The 15,651-nt window shown below is 39.8% G+C and overlaps 1 protein-coding gene across 1 annotated transcript; it reads left to right on the top strand.

The window, feature by feature from the left end:
- Positions 1-3,518: 3,518 nt before the first annotated feature.
- Positions 3,519-13,819, top strand: LOC139937386 (uncharacterized). Its single transcript, XM_071932507.1, is given in 4 exon segments — positions 3,519-3,584; positions 4,201-4,264; positions 6,190-8,844; positions 8,847-13,819. Coding segments are annotated over 2 exon segments (4,407 nt in total). The 5' UTR covers positions 3,519-3,584; positions 4,201-4,264; positions 6,190-6,203; the 3' UTR covers positions 10,613-13,819.
- Positions 13,820-15,651: the final 1,832 nt, after the last annotated feature.

Below are 15,651 nucleotides of genomic sequence, written 5' to 3'. Positions count from 1 at the left end.
CTGTGATAGCGTATACCTATGCTGGGAATGGGTATGGCGGAACATTGTGATTGATTTATATACAACTTGCCACACGTTATCGTAGACACTTTGGTATAACCGCGATTGACATACAGCGTCTACCTATGAAGGGAATGGGTGTGTACTTATATACGGAAAAAGAAAAAGGCGAACCCCTTGGTATACCGTGATTGGTATACAGAGGGCGGACACCTTGGTATAATCATGGAGTAAGGAATAGAAGGAGCTCGAACGAAGGGACATCAAAAGTCGAACGTGCGGTACCGCGGTCGTTTAACAACACCTCGTAATCACCGACATACCTTATACAGACAATGGGCGACCTGGCGTATGTGAGTTTGCGCGTGCGCACTTGGTTCTTCACTCAACCATGGTGTCGTATGTCGTATGGATATAATACAGAAAAACAACTTTTTTGAGACCTGATAAAAATTGTGTACACTTGTGCTCACCAAATCGAAAAACACAATTGAATACCAACCACCCTCGTGAGCTGATACCCAAATTTTGAATCACCGCTAGTGACCGGAAAGTAAAAAAAAATGAAAAAATATGCCATGATGTTTCAGTGAAACACCACAAATGGTAGATGAAAACGTGTGTATTCACAATTCTTGTCTCCAATGGTTCAACTTTACACGAAGGCAACGGTGCAGAGCAGCGGTACCACACGTTCTGTACAAAGAAATCTAATCCTGCTCGTTAATCGGCCGTCCAGCTGGAGGTCTCCTATCTTTTTCCACTGGTTAGACGGGGGCATTGTCAGGGTATTCTTTTGTTACTCTGCGGTTTTGCAGTTCGTTCGAGCTCCTTCTATTCCTTCCTCCATGGTATAATGTGATTGATATACAGCGTACCTCAGTTGGGAATGAGGTACTTATATACGGAAAGGGTAAAGGCTGACACCTTGGTATAACAGGGAATGGTATACAGCGGGCGGACGGACCCCTTGGTATCATTGTGATTGGTCTATTTATACAACTTGGTATGTGAATCGGTATGTACTTCTCTGCTTCAGTAGCTTCCCTGCTTCAGTAGTTAACTCACTGAACGTCAGTGAACTGACCAATGTAGGCCTAATGACAGTCATACGGAAACAGGGTACAGTATTGCGAAACTGCAAATCAAAGAAGGGAATTTCCGTAAGATAAAAGGAATAGGCAAATAATGGATAGTGCATTAACACAGAATAGTATATGTAAAGTAATAAATATATAGGAAAGGTAAAGTCAGGCTATATCAGATATTCCTTGCTCTATGGTCAGATGCAGGAAGTTCAAAGTATTGGGGTTTGCATTATAATATTATACTCAGATAGGTCAGGACAAGTCGGATGCTTTATACTCAGGAATGTTAGGTCTGTAGTATACTCCAGAAAGATCATGTAAATCCAGGATACTCAGATCTGGCTGCATAGTTGGCTTAGTGCGTATAGGGCGCTCGCCTCTCACCAAGGTGACCCTGGTTCGATACCCGGCCAGGGCCCATATGTAAGTTGAGTCATGTGCGTTGGTTCTCTGCTGTATCAGTAAATACATGACAAAATCAACAATGACACGTGGTGCGTCTCCCACCAATCAAAAAGTGACAAGGATTTATGTGTGCGAGCTATGCAAGTGAGTCACAACCAGTGTATTATTGACGGGGCCTGGCGTATTTTAAATACACCGCAGTGAAGGGTATTGTACTGTAAATGGCCAATTCCTGGCTTGATTTGTGGTTAATTCTGTCTGGAAGTGTCGAAATTTGGGTGCAATATTTGATGATAATTTCATTAGGGACAGTTTTGTTTCACAGAAATGCAGATCAGCATCTTTTGCACTTCACAAAATTGAGAAAATTCGCAACCTGATAGATAAACACACTACTGAACGCTTGATTCATGCTTTTGTGGTGTGTCATCTTGATTTTTGCAATAACCTTTCTGGGATCTCGGCTCGTCAAGTGCAAAAGATGCAGGTTGTGCAGAACTCTGCAGCTCGTCTTATTTATCGTATTAGGAAACATCCTCCTTTCTGGGATCTCGGCTCGTCAAGTGCAAAAGATGCAGGTTGTGCAGAACTCTGCAGCTCGTCTTATTTATCGTATTAGGAAACATGAATCTGTGTCTGTTATTCTAAGAGACTTACACTGGCTACCTATTCACTCTCGCATTTCATTCAAAATATTGTTGTTAGCATATGAATGTTTTTATGATTTTGCGCCTCCTTATTTGACAGAGCTGTTAACATTGTACACACCTTGTAGAAATCTTCGTTCTAATAAGAAAAAATTGTTTGTTATTCCACGAGTGATGACCAAATCATATGGTGAACGCAGCTTCGTTCACACTGCCTCAACCTTATGGAACAATCGCCCGGAACACATAAAAAACATTGACTCCATTGTTAAGTTTAAGATTGCTTTAAAGACGCACTTATTTAACATTTAATTCATCCATTTTGTTTGTTACCCAGTACATCTTGTCTTTGTATTCTGTTGTGTTTTTCTCAACAGCGCTTAGGGACAAGTTTTACTACTATGTGTAATGCGCTATATAAGAATGGTTAATTATTATTATTATTTATTGAGTAAGAGACTACGTGCAGCGAGCGGTTTTGTACTGTAACACTACCAATTCCTGGCTGGAATAGTAGGCTACGCTGCAACGCTTTTTACAAATAATTCTCCAATGCGGGAGGTGTGCATAACGGCTTTATTGTAAATAACAAAAATGGAATTTTTGCTTCCTTTCCCTTTTTGAAAAATCCCCCAAGAGGGAAAATGTGCATATGGCGTTAATAGAAACGTAGTTTCATCTCAATACAGGAATTGGAAGTGTTACTCTACAAAACCCCTCGCTGCGGGATACGGGATGATGAAACTCTCCAGTACTCGATAAACCGGGTAAAAGGACCGGTCACACATGCCTCAATAACGAGAACGAAAACAATAATGTTAACAATGCACACCCTCGATTGGTTGAACGAGCGTGGGCGTATTCTGCGTGGAGCAATTCAACCAATAGAATACGTTCTCTTTGCGTCTTGATCGTTATCGTTTTCGTTACCGCTGCAGTGTGACTCGGCCTTAAAGACACTGGACACTAATTTTGGTAATTGCTGTATCTCAACTTATGTATAAAAGAACAAACCTGTGAAAATTTGAGCACAATCGGTCGTCGTAGTTGCGATATAATAATGAGAGAAAATACACCCTTGTCACACGAAGTTGTGTGCTCCAGATGCTTGATTTCGAGACCTCAAGTTCTAAATCTGAGGTCTCGAAATCAAATTCGTGGAAAATCACTTCTTTCTCAAAAGTTCAGCGGGAGTCGTTTCTCACAATGTTTTATACCATCAACAGCTCCCCATTACTCGTTAACAAGTAAGGTTTTATGCTAATAGTTATTTTGAGTAATTACCAATAGTGTCCACTGCCTTTAATGGTTTACCCTCACCTAACAGGGTTTTTTTCAGGATCTTATCCTTCTCATTTACAGATTTGTGTCTAGATTTGGATGGCCTAAATATCGAATCAAATCACAGACACAGACATGTCAAGTGTTTGAACCTGCCGCGCCGGTAAGTGTTACGTAATTCCACAGAAAGCAATTTCAACATTTTGCATATTAAACTTCAGGAAAAAAAAAAAAAAAAAAAAATCAATTTATGTCCTAATTTAAAATGTACACTTTTGACTTACAAATCGCCAACTGCAGTCAAAATGTAAACAAAGGAATGACCCAAAATGCTGGCATTTTGCGTTCCATGTCTGCACACGGGCTTTGATAGGCGGAAGTACGTCAAAGCTTGTGTTGTGACTGTCGAAAAGGACTAAAGGATTAAACTACAATTGAATAAAATAGCCGCAACGTGTGTCTCTACAAAATAAAAGGAACAGTAAAAATATATGGGAAATATATTAATTGTACCACCGTTATAAAACTACAGGTTGCCCCTTATATCAGTGTCTGTTCATAGAAGTGGTTGAACATCGTTCTTCATTAGACTGTTTATGTTTCCTTAAAATAACTTAAGACAGAAAAGGCTGTAAATAGTTTATAAATATACCAATAAAATCGGACCAGCCCAAAAGAAATCGTTATCATTTAGTTTGAAATTGCAACGAGTGGGTGGGATAGATATGTTCCTTACTCTAGACTCCAAAGGTAAACTACGTGATTCTTCTTTCCTATAGTTCCAGAAAGATCTGATCAACTACACGGATCATCTGACTAAGGAGCTTTTGAAAGAGCTCACTGGTGAGTTCGAAAACTCTAAATTTTGCTAAATTTTGATGGCTAAAAATGTTTTTTATTTTTTTTTTTTTATTCTTTTTTTGACGTCGGCATTGTTTAGACCCACACTGGTTGTTTTTGCGTTAAAAGGTTTCGCAAACGACTAATGAAGGTGTAGACTTTGCCAAAAACAAGGATTATGAGTCAACTCGGTCCCAAGTCAACTCGGTCCCAGTCAACTCGTATGGTTGACTGATTCAAAGTTCTTTGAAGAATTGAAAACAAAACTATGTTCTTTCCTTTGACTTTGTACGTGAAACGAGATGAGTGTGCAACTCTTTCACTTTGAGAACTCAAACATGAGGAAATTAATGTTTGGTTAAAAATAATAATAATATACAAAACTTTACCTACATTATGCACATAAAACAAAATCAAACTCCATGGCATGGGCCTACCAATAAAACAATTTTAAAAACCCAATAAGGGTGGTTGAAAACAAAAAATAAGTAAACTTACACGTTCATAATAAATATTATCACGTAATATAATTATAAATAATATCTAAACAGTACAATAAAATAACTTAAAAAATATTGACTTAATGTTTTTAAAATTATTTTATGTACTGTAATGATTAAGGTTGGCCGAAGGACCGAGTTGACTTGGGACCGAGCTGACTTAGGACCGAGTTGACTTGGGACCGAGTTGACTTGGGACCGAGTTAATTTGGGACCGAGTTGACTTGGGACCGAGTTGACTTGGGACTGAGTTGACTTGGGTCCGAGTTGCCTTGGGACCGAGTTAACTTGGGACCGAGTTGACTTGGGATCGACTTGACTGGGACCGAGTTGACTTGGGACCGAGTTGACCGGTACCCAATACGAGGACCCAATTTCATAGAGCTGCTTAGGCATAACATGTTGCTTTACACAAAATTTCTGCTTTGCCAAAATGTTCAGGACATCAGTCAAAATGGTAAAATATTTAGCTGGTAACGCTTTTCTGGTAGACGGGTTGTTCAAATTGACACCATGGATGTTGTCACATAGATACCAAGAAAGAATCGCAACAGGGTGTTAAAATAACACTAATGTCTGCTTAGCCATTTGCATTGGTGTTATTTTAACGCCATATGGTGTTAATGTTTATTCTTTCTTGTGTATATTCATGTGATGTTTACACTCATAGTGTAAGTTTTAACAACATTTTTTTGCAGTTAAGCATTTTCTTTTTGCTTATAGCTAATGTGTGCAGCCGTATGAAATTAAGCTCAGGACTTGTTTCAAACAAATTGAGCAACCTCACATTCGTTGACAAAACACCCAACACTGTTTTTGCGTTGTACAATGATTATTAAATGGTTGTTTGTTACAGTCCATCATTCTGTCAGTGATCAGCGTGGCAGTCAGTAAAACTTGAATTTGTTGTACTCAATTTAAAACACTACTTCAAAAATGTATCATGTCGTAACGATGACGCTATTTGTATTATATTTACAATGTGATCTGAACGACATAGCGGTATACACATGCCCTTTGTATTATATTGTATAGTGTTGTATTGTATTGTATTGTATTGCATTGTATTACAGTGACTTGATGGCCATTTGCACCTATGCGTTAATTGTGTTTGTACCCATATATACACGGATGTTTGTTAGCACTGTTGTACTTTCCCCAGCTCTGTGGCAAAGGTTCACGGGTCTAGTCTAGCTGGAAAGACAATGCTCTCAAATTGCAAAGGTCCTGGGTTCGAATCCCACCCGAGTATTATGCCTGTGATTATTTTCCACAGAGCTCGGTACTGACTGAGTATACAGTGCTTACACATATCGGTGTATACGTTGGGTACAACCAAAATTATTAATCCCCAATGCAAATTTCCATCTACAAGAGTGGAACTTATTGGTGTTTTCTCTGTTTTGATATTGACTCTATTGCGTGCAGGCTGCTGTACCATCATGGAGGAATCCCTCTCAGACACACTGGAGATACCAACTCTGGGTAGACCATTTCGCCTAGGCACATCGTACAACGTCCGTAGTGATGAGGCTATTACCACTAGTATCATATTCATTAACAAAGAAACCATAGGAGATCAACTGAAAGTAGTGGAACAGAAGGGATTAAATCTCACTGTAATTCGGTCAAATTCGTTCGATGACAAATCAATGGCTTTAGGTCTTGATGCTTCCCTTAAGGCAGGTGTACTAGGGGGATTAGTTAAGGCCGAGGCGGCTGCAGAGTATCTGCATGATCGACAGCCCTTAGACAGTCGCTGTCGACTCACTCTGCATGTCAACACAATCAATAAACTTGAATGTTTGACGCAGGAAGCACTAGAATCCAATCTGAAAAGCAAAATCCCTGATCTGTTAGCACGATATGGTTATGCCACTCATGTTGTTAAGTCAATTTTGTATGGGTCGAACACCTTTATCGTGTTTGATTACTGTGGGGGTGACGAAAAGGAAGATGCTGCAAAAGTCCTAACTGACCTAGTGGACAAACTTGCAGCCCATGTCAAAGAAGAGGACGATATTCCTGCCGGTTGGGACCAACACGTTCGGTGGAAGGTTTATAGTGACTTGCCCCTTGAGCGCAACCCGGCAGATGTTGAAGGTGTTGTTCAATTTCTGTCATCCTTGGCCGAAATGTCTGAGGCGAAAGCCATTCCGATTAAGGTATTTTTATATCCAATAGGCAAGATAGATCTTAGATCTGCTCGGGTTTGTTGCGCTGTAAGTGACAGTCTACCTGCACAGGCTCAGACTTTCCTTGAAGGTATAGATGATTGTTTGACGAGAATCCGTGAGATGGCGAACGACACGTTGTCCACGAATTTCCCCCGGTTAAAAGAGAAGTTTGAGTTCTTCATAAAGCTACTGACGGAGTACAAATCAAGTTACAAGAAACAGCTAGCACACGTATTGCTCCTGATATGGAGTGGAAGTGATGGCGAGGGGCGCATCAAGGACATGTTCCGGGATGTTGATTCGTCACCATTCAATTTGACGTCACTCGATGCTTGGGTACTGAGTAAGCGCAAAGAGTTGAGTGTTCTCCGACATTACGTCAAGTTTCTCCCAGACGTAGACATCGTGAAGTCTCGTGAGAATCTAGACGCTATTCTCTTTGACCCGGGCATCGAGAACGTGGTTTGCTTTACTTTCCAACTCAAAGGGGAAGAGGAAGGTTACCTGAGGGCGCTGTCTGAGTACATCGCAGAGAGAAAAGGTGGTCATTACGAAGATAGCCAATGGTATGACGATACGTCCTTCATGAAAGAGATGAGGCTGAAGGCAAGACTATTTGCTGATTTCTTTGAGAGCAATCAACAAGAAGACTGCACCAAATTCATTGAGACCGGATTTGAACACTCTTCCGGATCTGCAGAAGGGAAACGTGGTACTAGAATCGGCGGAATAGTGAATCTATTTGAGCAAGGCGAGTTGACTCAAGAGGACTTTCAACCACCAAGTCAGCCTATGAAGCCCCAGTGTGACGTCATCGATCAATACTCGATAAATCTGACATGGACTGAACCGAAGTATGGTATGTCGAACGTTCAAAGATACGTTGTCAAGTACAAGGTATTTCGTGGTCAGAATGATCAAACAAGTGACCTTCAAGAGATACAAACAAAGAGCCTGGAAACCCAAGTCATGATTGACAACCTAGAACCAAACCAGTCCATACGGTTCCAAGTTAGTGCCATATGCTCGGCAGGTCTGGGCCCAGCGAGTGAGCGAAGTGCTGTGGCAACTACACTGTCGGCGAAATCGCCTGAGAAACCTGAGTTCCGAAACGTGACTGCTTCCAGTGTCCTGCTGGAATGGCGACAGCCTGGGAAGATGGGGAAGGATGAAATCGTTGAAAGCTACGTCATACAGTTGATGGAAGCGGGAAACATGACCAAAGAAATCGATATTAACTCGTCCAAGAAAGAGTTCAAAATTAAGAATCCGGAGGCAAATACTACTTACACATTTCAGGTAGTTGCCTTGTACGAATCGGGCATCAAGAGTCCACCTAGTACCACTAGCGATCATTGTACAACTTGTCCAGCAAGCCAACCAGGAAAACCTGCAGTTAGTGACATCAAATCAACAAGTGTTGTTACCACATGGACCGATCCTACCACTGTAGGACATGGTGTAGAGCTAGTTGAGTACTTCATACAATACCGCAAAGTGGTCAATCGCAAGCAGTCTACAAAATCTAAGGACGGTGGGTGGGAGGACAATCTGCAGAAGGAGAAAGGTATCATAGAAGCCAGACCTTGTTTGGTCTCCGATTTAGATCCAAATACTAACTACGTGGCAAGAGTGACGCTAGTTTGCAGCGTGAAGAAGGGTAAGAAACCCAAGATGATACATAGTCCCATTAGTGTTCCTTTCACTACGCTTCCTGCTGGTCCACCAAGTGGTTTAAGAGCACAGCAGGTGTCAACATCACAGATCGAAATCAAGTGGACAAAGCCTACTGTCGGTGGTGCTGAAGTGAAGTACTTCAAGGTTGAATACAGCAGCGATGACGACCCCGGGGTAGTAAGAAAGAAGACAGACGATTCTTCCTGCAAGTTTGTTATCAAGGGAGTCAAACTGAAACGCGCTACAGCATCAAAGTTTTGGGTTTTTGTGGGAACGCGGGGGCAGGTGAAGTAAGCAAGGTGGAGTGTACGACCCGCAAACTCATCAAGGAAGATGTAATTAAATCGTCAAAAATACTTCAACCTGGTGACCCGAATACCGGAAAACCGACCATCTTGAAGTTGCCTCTTAGGAAGGTGTGTGAGAAGTGCCAGAGTCGTAGTTACAGCTTTGGTGAAGGATCTAAGATACAAAGAGAGCACAAAGTAATCATGGTTGTTGGCGTCACAGGTTCAGGAAAGAGCACCCTGATCAACGCAATGGTAAATGACATCTTAGAAGTAGAGTGGCAGGATGAATACCGGTTCAAAGTGGTTGATGTCGGTGAAGGAAACGGATCATCACAAGCTCATAGCCAGACACAGGTTATCACATCCTATACCCTGATGGACGAAAACCTTCATTTGCCTTACGATCTGACCATCATCGACACACCGGGTTTCGGTGATACTCGTGGCATTCAAAGAGATAAGGAAATCTTTGACCAGATCCGTCAGTTTTTCTTAGATGCAGAGTCTCACGGGATCGATCACATTGATGCTATTGGGTTTGTTGTCCAGGCTTCGATTGTGCGTTTAACGCAAACACAGCAGTATGTTTTCGATGCCATTTTGTCGGTGTTTGGCAAGGACATTGCCGGCAACATCATTGTACTTGCAACATTTGCAGACCAAAAATACCCACCTGTTATGGCTGCACTGAAAGAAGCGAAATTCCCCTTCAGAGGGAAATTGTTTAAGTTCAATAATTCGGTCCTCTTTGCTGAAGTGAGACAACCAAATTACCAGGGTGGCCATAAAACGTCTAATAGAAAGGATGATGGAAAGTTTGATACATTGTTCTGGGACATGGGATCCACAAGTTTGAATGCATTCTTCGGAAATGTGCGGACTCTTGAAGCGCGAAGTCTCTTCCTTACGAAGGAAGTGTTGAAGGAGAGAAAGCGTCTTGAGACTGCAATCCAAGGTCTTCCGCCTCAGATCATGGCAGGAAACTGCAAATACGAAACTCTCAGAAAGGAGCAACAAGTCCTGGTAGAAAATGAAGCGCAAATCACAGCAAATAAAGATTTCAAGGTCAAGGTGAAGGTTCCCAAGAGTAGAACAGTAGATATAACTGGAAACTACATAACCAACTGCAGCAAATGCCACTTCACTTGTCACTACCCATGTGGCATTGCAGACGATGCAAAAAAAGGCCATTGTTCAGCCATGAGAGATGGGGTCTGTACTGCGTGCCCGGGGAAGTGCGAATGGGATGTGCATTTCAATCAGCAGTACAGGTTCGAATTCTACGAAGAGGAAGAAGAGAAGACGTACAAAGAGATTGAGGCGAGGTTCAAAGATGCATCTGGAAAGAAATTGACGGTTCAGCAAGTCATAAAAAAACACCAGGAAAGTTTGGTGAAGGTCCGAAAGGTCGTGTTTGCGTTAATAGCCGAAGTGCATAAAAGCGTCACACGTTTGGAAGAGATTGCACTGAATCCAAACCCTCTAAGCACGGTAGAATACATTGATATTCTGATTGAATCTGAGAAACGCTCTGGTAAACCTGGCTGGCAAGCCCGAGTCCATGGCTTAGAAGATGTGCGAAAAGAGGCAGATATCATTGGGAAAGTGAAGGATGCAAATTATAATCCGTTCGAACAATTCGAAGCCAACATAACAGGCGGAGGCAAGAAGAATAAGGGATCATGGTTCTCATCTTTGTTTAAGTAAAATACACACACAAGACACACACCTCACAGCAGACTGTCTTTACCCGCAGGGATAAAGAGAGGTGCTTGATTTTCAGAACCAGTGATTTCATTGAATACCGTGCAGTGACGTATTATCTTTCCATATCTCTGTTTTGATTGGTCCGAGGTGATGTTTGCTAGCTGCACTTTCGGTCGTCTGCGCACCTTCTTTTCTAGGTGAAAGGTCAATACGGAAGGGAATTGACCTAGGCTTTAGGCCACTCTCTTTATATTCACGAGCCTCGAAGTGTGACGTCTGATGTTCAGGCTAACGTCCAGTTTTCCGTGAGAACAATAGAGGGTCCAATATTGTGCTCCATTGGTGTTTACAAAACGTTGGAATAATCAAAACTCTGTGTTTTGAAGTGCCGTCTTAAACTTTGTTGCTTTGCATCTTCTTCCTGTCTTTTCTTATTTTGTGACAGAGGCAAAGCTACCGGATGTCTTATAGCGTGTTTGTGATATATCAAAAATATTGTATGAAAACTACAATTTTAATGTCCTAGTTTCCGCAAATAGTCTCCATGGCAAAACTGTAGGTATGGTAATTTTGACCTATCGGAATATTTATGGCCCACTAGATGACTTTATGTATATTTTTTGTCTCGGTTCTGGCATGGCATGTTTTATTCAACTTGATTTTGTTCACTGGTTGTTTCCACTAAAATATTAAACGGTTGTTAGGTTTCCATTATAAGGATTTTCTTTGTAAAATTAACGTAGATTTACCGACTCTCCGGATAAGCTATACTAAATTGTTAAAATATTAGCTGAAAATTCGAACGCATTTATTTTCAGTGATTTATTTTCAAAACCTCTAAAAATGTTGTTATTTGTAATCACTCCTTATATTTTGTATTAAGGGTATATAGGTGCATACACTCTAACACAAAGATCTACTTATGAAAGTACAACCAGCCAGCGGAACATACGGTCCGCCATTGTGTGGAGTCAAAAAGTCGGTTGTACAAACCAGTGAACCGTGTTCTGTCATGACATTATACATAGATACATATTTTCAAGGGATATTTTTGTGAATTCTTATATTCTATTTCAAAAGATCAAATGCACCATCGGAGGGAACATGCCCATGTACTGCCGCTGTACATATAACTCGTCAAAAAGGTTACATAAATATATTCATATTAACTCATGAAACGACTTAAAGACAGTGGACACTATCGGTAATTGTCAAAGACCAGTCTTTGCCCTTGCTGTATCTCAACAAAAGCACAAAATAACAAACCTGTGAAAAAGTAAGCTTAATCGGTAATCAAAGTTGTACAAAGGTGTACGATTAGTGCTATGGTTATATTAAGGTGTACAATTAGTGCTATTGTTAAATTAAGGTGTACAATAAATTAGTGCTATGGTTAAATTAAGGTGTACAATTAGTGCTATGGTTAAATTAAGGTGTAAAATTAGTGCTATGGTTAAATTAAGGTGTTAAATTAGTGCTATGGTTAAATTAAGGTGTAAAATTAGTGCTATGGTTAAATTAAGGTGTAAAATTAGTGCTATGGTTAAATTAAGGTGTAAAATTAGTGCTTTTGTTGAGATCATGTGAGGTGTTCAGGTAGAAATATCGGAACGCCATGTTACGGAACACCATGCTAATCTTTCAGAGACTTTAGATCACAAAGTTAACCTTTATTTAACTACATTGGATGTACAACGACGGACATGCATGGCTTTGTAATTGAAGCGTTTCTCAATACAAAACTATAGCTATGAACGTGAATGATTATTTTATCGATAGATCACTGATTTATTTCACAAACTAGTCAACTTGTAAATTGTCGTATCATAATGTGTTACTGGTCTTAGAATAATTTGTTTAGAATAGTAACGTACGTGGCTTAGTACTGTTTAAAGGCAGTGGACACTATTGGTAATTGTCGAAGACCAGTCTTCTCACTTTGTGTATCTCAACATATGCATAGAATAACAAACCTGTGAAAATTTGAGCTCAATCGGTCATAGAAGTTGCGAGATAATAATGAAAGAACAAACACCCTTGTCACACGAAGTTGTGTGCTTTCTGATGCTTGATTTCGAGACCTCAAATTCTAAATTTGAGGTCTCGAAATCAAATTCGTGGAAAATTACTTCTTTCTCGAAAACTACTTCACTTCAGGGGGAGCCGTTTCTCACAATGTGTTATACTATCAACCTCTCCCCATTAATCGTTACCAAGTAAGGTTTTATGCTAATAATTATTTCGAGTAATTACAAATAGTGTCCACTGCCTTTAAGTAATTAATAGTCATGTAATAATGCTTTTAAAATAATTCTAATAAGTTTTCGCATTTCTTGTTACAAGTTTATGCTTCAAATACATATTCACTTATCACTTTATTGTAGCATACTCAGTTAAAACGCACATTGGCATAGTTATTATCTTTACCGGTGGTGATAAACGAGATGGTTTAAAAAGCAGTTTGCTTAACAACAACAACATTATATTTCACGGCACTAAAGTTAGCTAATCCTACCTCCATGGCTAAACATGTCAACTTTCTTAAGGCGGTATAAAACGGATTGCCTCACATAAACCTTTCTTAAAGATTATACTGTGTGTAACTAAATGCCCCGTGCACGGCCGTGTATCGTCTTTGTTCTCAATATATAATTATATAAAACTGTTGTTGTTCCTTTATGATGTCCATTGTTTTACTTATTGCATAAATGTAGATTGCTTTGATTCGATATACACAAGTTATGATTTACAATACTATTTTATATATACCAACACAATAAAGTAACCAGAATGTTTTTTTGTGTTGGTGACTTAAATGTTAAAACATTACGTAATCAATGAATACATAGTATGTTCATTTATGTCAGTATTTAGTGGTGTACTATCTTTAGAAGCATTATTATTATGTTTGTGAGCAGGTCTACAATATAGTCGGCCTTAATAGGGAAAACTCAATACACAGAGGTTGTGATTAACAACACTATTGTAACCAGAAATATGTTTTTGTATTAGTGACGTAAACGTAGCCTACGTAAGCAATGAATGCTCACAATGTTCATTTATGCTCACTATTTAGTGGACTATAATGTGTTAATTTGTGATGTAGGCCTAAATGCTATCGGTTTTAATGGGGATACATTCCAAATACAGATGATTGTAACCAAAATTGTGTATTTGTACCTATGTCAACTATTCATTATTTTAGTGATGTACTATTCTGGGGGGGGGGGGGGGCGTTTGTGGTAAAGTGGTATACGAACCATTCAAATTGCCTTCTGTGTGAAGCTGATGTCATGAAACACACCTCCTTTAACAATCTGAACTTTTGTTTTGAACAGTTTACATGTCAAACTTCAATTAGGTCATAACAGATTGAACGGTTAATGATTTACAGCTTGTTGAATGCTGCTTAATAATAATGATAAGTCATTAATGATAAGTCATTTAATGCAAAGTACAACAATAATGAAACTTAGTTTATTGGTGCGTTGTTAAAGTTTACTTTGTATCAAACACACTTGCTTATAGAAATATTCAACAAAAGTATACTATCTATACACCATGTTATTTAAATTTGGTTGTTGCGTTGTTTTAGAGGCATTGGACACTATTGGGAATTGTCAAATACCAGTAGGCCATATTCTCACTTGGTGTATCTCAACACACGCATGCAATAACAAACCAGTAAAAAATTGGACTCAAATGGTCACCGGTTGTAAAAAAAACCTTCAGCTGAAGTATTTTATTATTTGAGTGAGAAATTACCTCTTTCTCAAATCCTAAGCTACTTCAGAGTGAGCCACTTCTCACAATGTGTTATCCTTAACTATCAACAGCTCCCCTTTGCTCCTTTTACCATGTAAATTTTTAAGCTAACAAATATTTTTAGTAATTTCCAACAATGTCCAGTGCCTTTAAAGTAACTTTACGTGAATAACTAACAAGCAACTAAATTTCCGAGCGATACATTTTCTTGAAAAAGTGTCATGCTAAAATTTCACATCATTGTTAGTTTTTGACCGTTCTAAAAAACTACTGAGGATTGTATGATAGTACAACCAAACACATTTCACCTGTTTGGCATGTAGCCCATTGTTGTTTGGTCTTTTGGTTTTCAGCACTCGTAATAATAAACAAATCCATGACATTTAGGATAGCATATTCACTGTAAGTTGTGCAAGTTTTATTGAGGTCTGGTTTGATTTTTTTTTTTAATTAATGTGTTGATGCCATTTCAGGCAGTTGGTCTAACTCATAAGCATCGTGTAGTATTGACATTGTGGTTCTAACTCTCGGCCGCCACCGACTCTGTCTGTCTGTCATATCATCGTACAACAATATGCTAACCGTATCAATGCGTTTTTTGGGCCAATAATGTTCTCCCGTATGGGGAATATATACAGCCCTGGGCGTGCTGGCGCTCCAAGGGTATTTTCAAATATACTATTGACCTCTAAACCATCACAGGTAGGCCCAACCTACCTTAATACCCAGGGTGAAGAGATGCAAGTTTAGTAAAGCATCTTGCTCTAGGACACAAGTGTCATGACCGGGATTCGAACCCACACTCCACTGGGACATCAACAACGATTCGGCAAACCTTATGGGTACACATAACAACATGTACCTAGACCGTTCTTTCTCAACTCACTGTATTAAGCGATAGGTGCAGGTACACTGATAGTCTTGAAATCAAGTCGGTAATGTTTAAGCGTATGTATGTAAATGTATGTACGTGAGTCAGTGGCACTGCTGACGACCTTGATATGCGATACCTATACGACCGTTGCATGTACGATAATCGCACTGTGACTGTTGCATGAACGACAGAATGTGTAATGCGCTAACGACTTGTCATCAAGTCTAGTAGACTGATTAAAAACTCAATAACAGCACCCCAGATCCGTGCTATGTTGGGTGCGTTCGTTTAGCTTTAAAAAAAAATCTGCCACACACCGGGGTCGACCCAGGGAAGCTGAACGAACGCACCCTATTAAATCACAAAGAACCCCAATACTGATGTTACAGCGTACAGTTTC

The sequence above is a fragment of the Asterias amurensis genome, chromosome 5, assembly GCF_032118995.1.
Source record: "Asterias amurensis chromosome 5, ASM3211899v1".
NCBI lineage: Eukaryota > Metazoa > Echinodermata > Asteroidea > Forcipulatida > Asteriidae > Asterias > Asterias amurensis.
The sequence above is the reverse complement of the archived record's forward strand: the minus strand, read 5'-3'. Positions and strand labels throughout refer to the sequence as shown.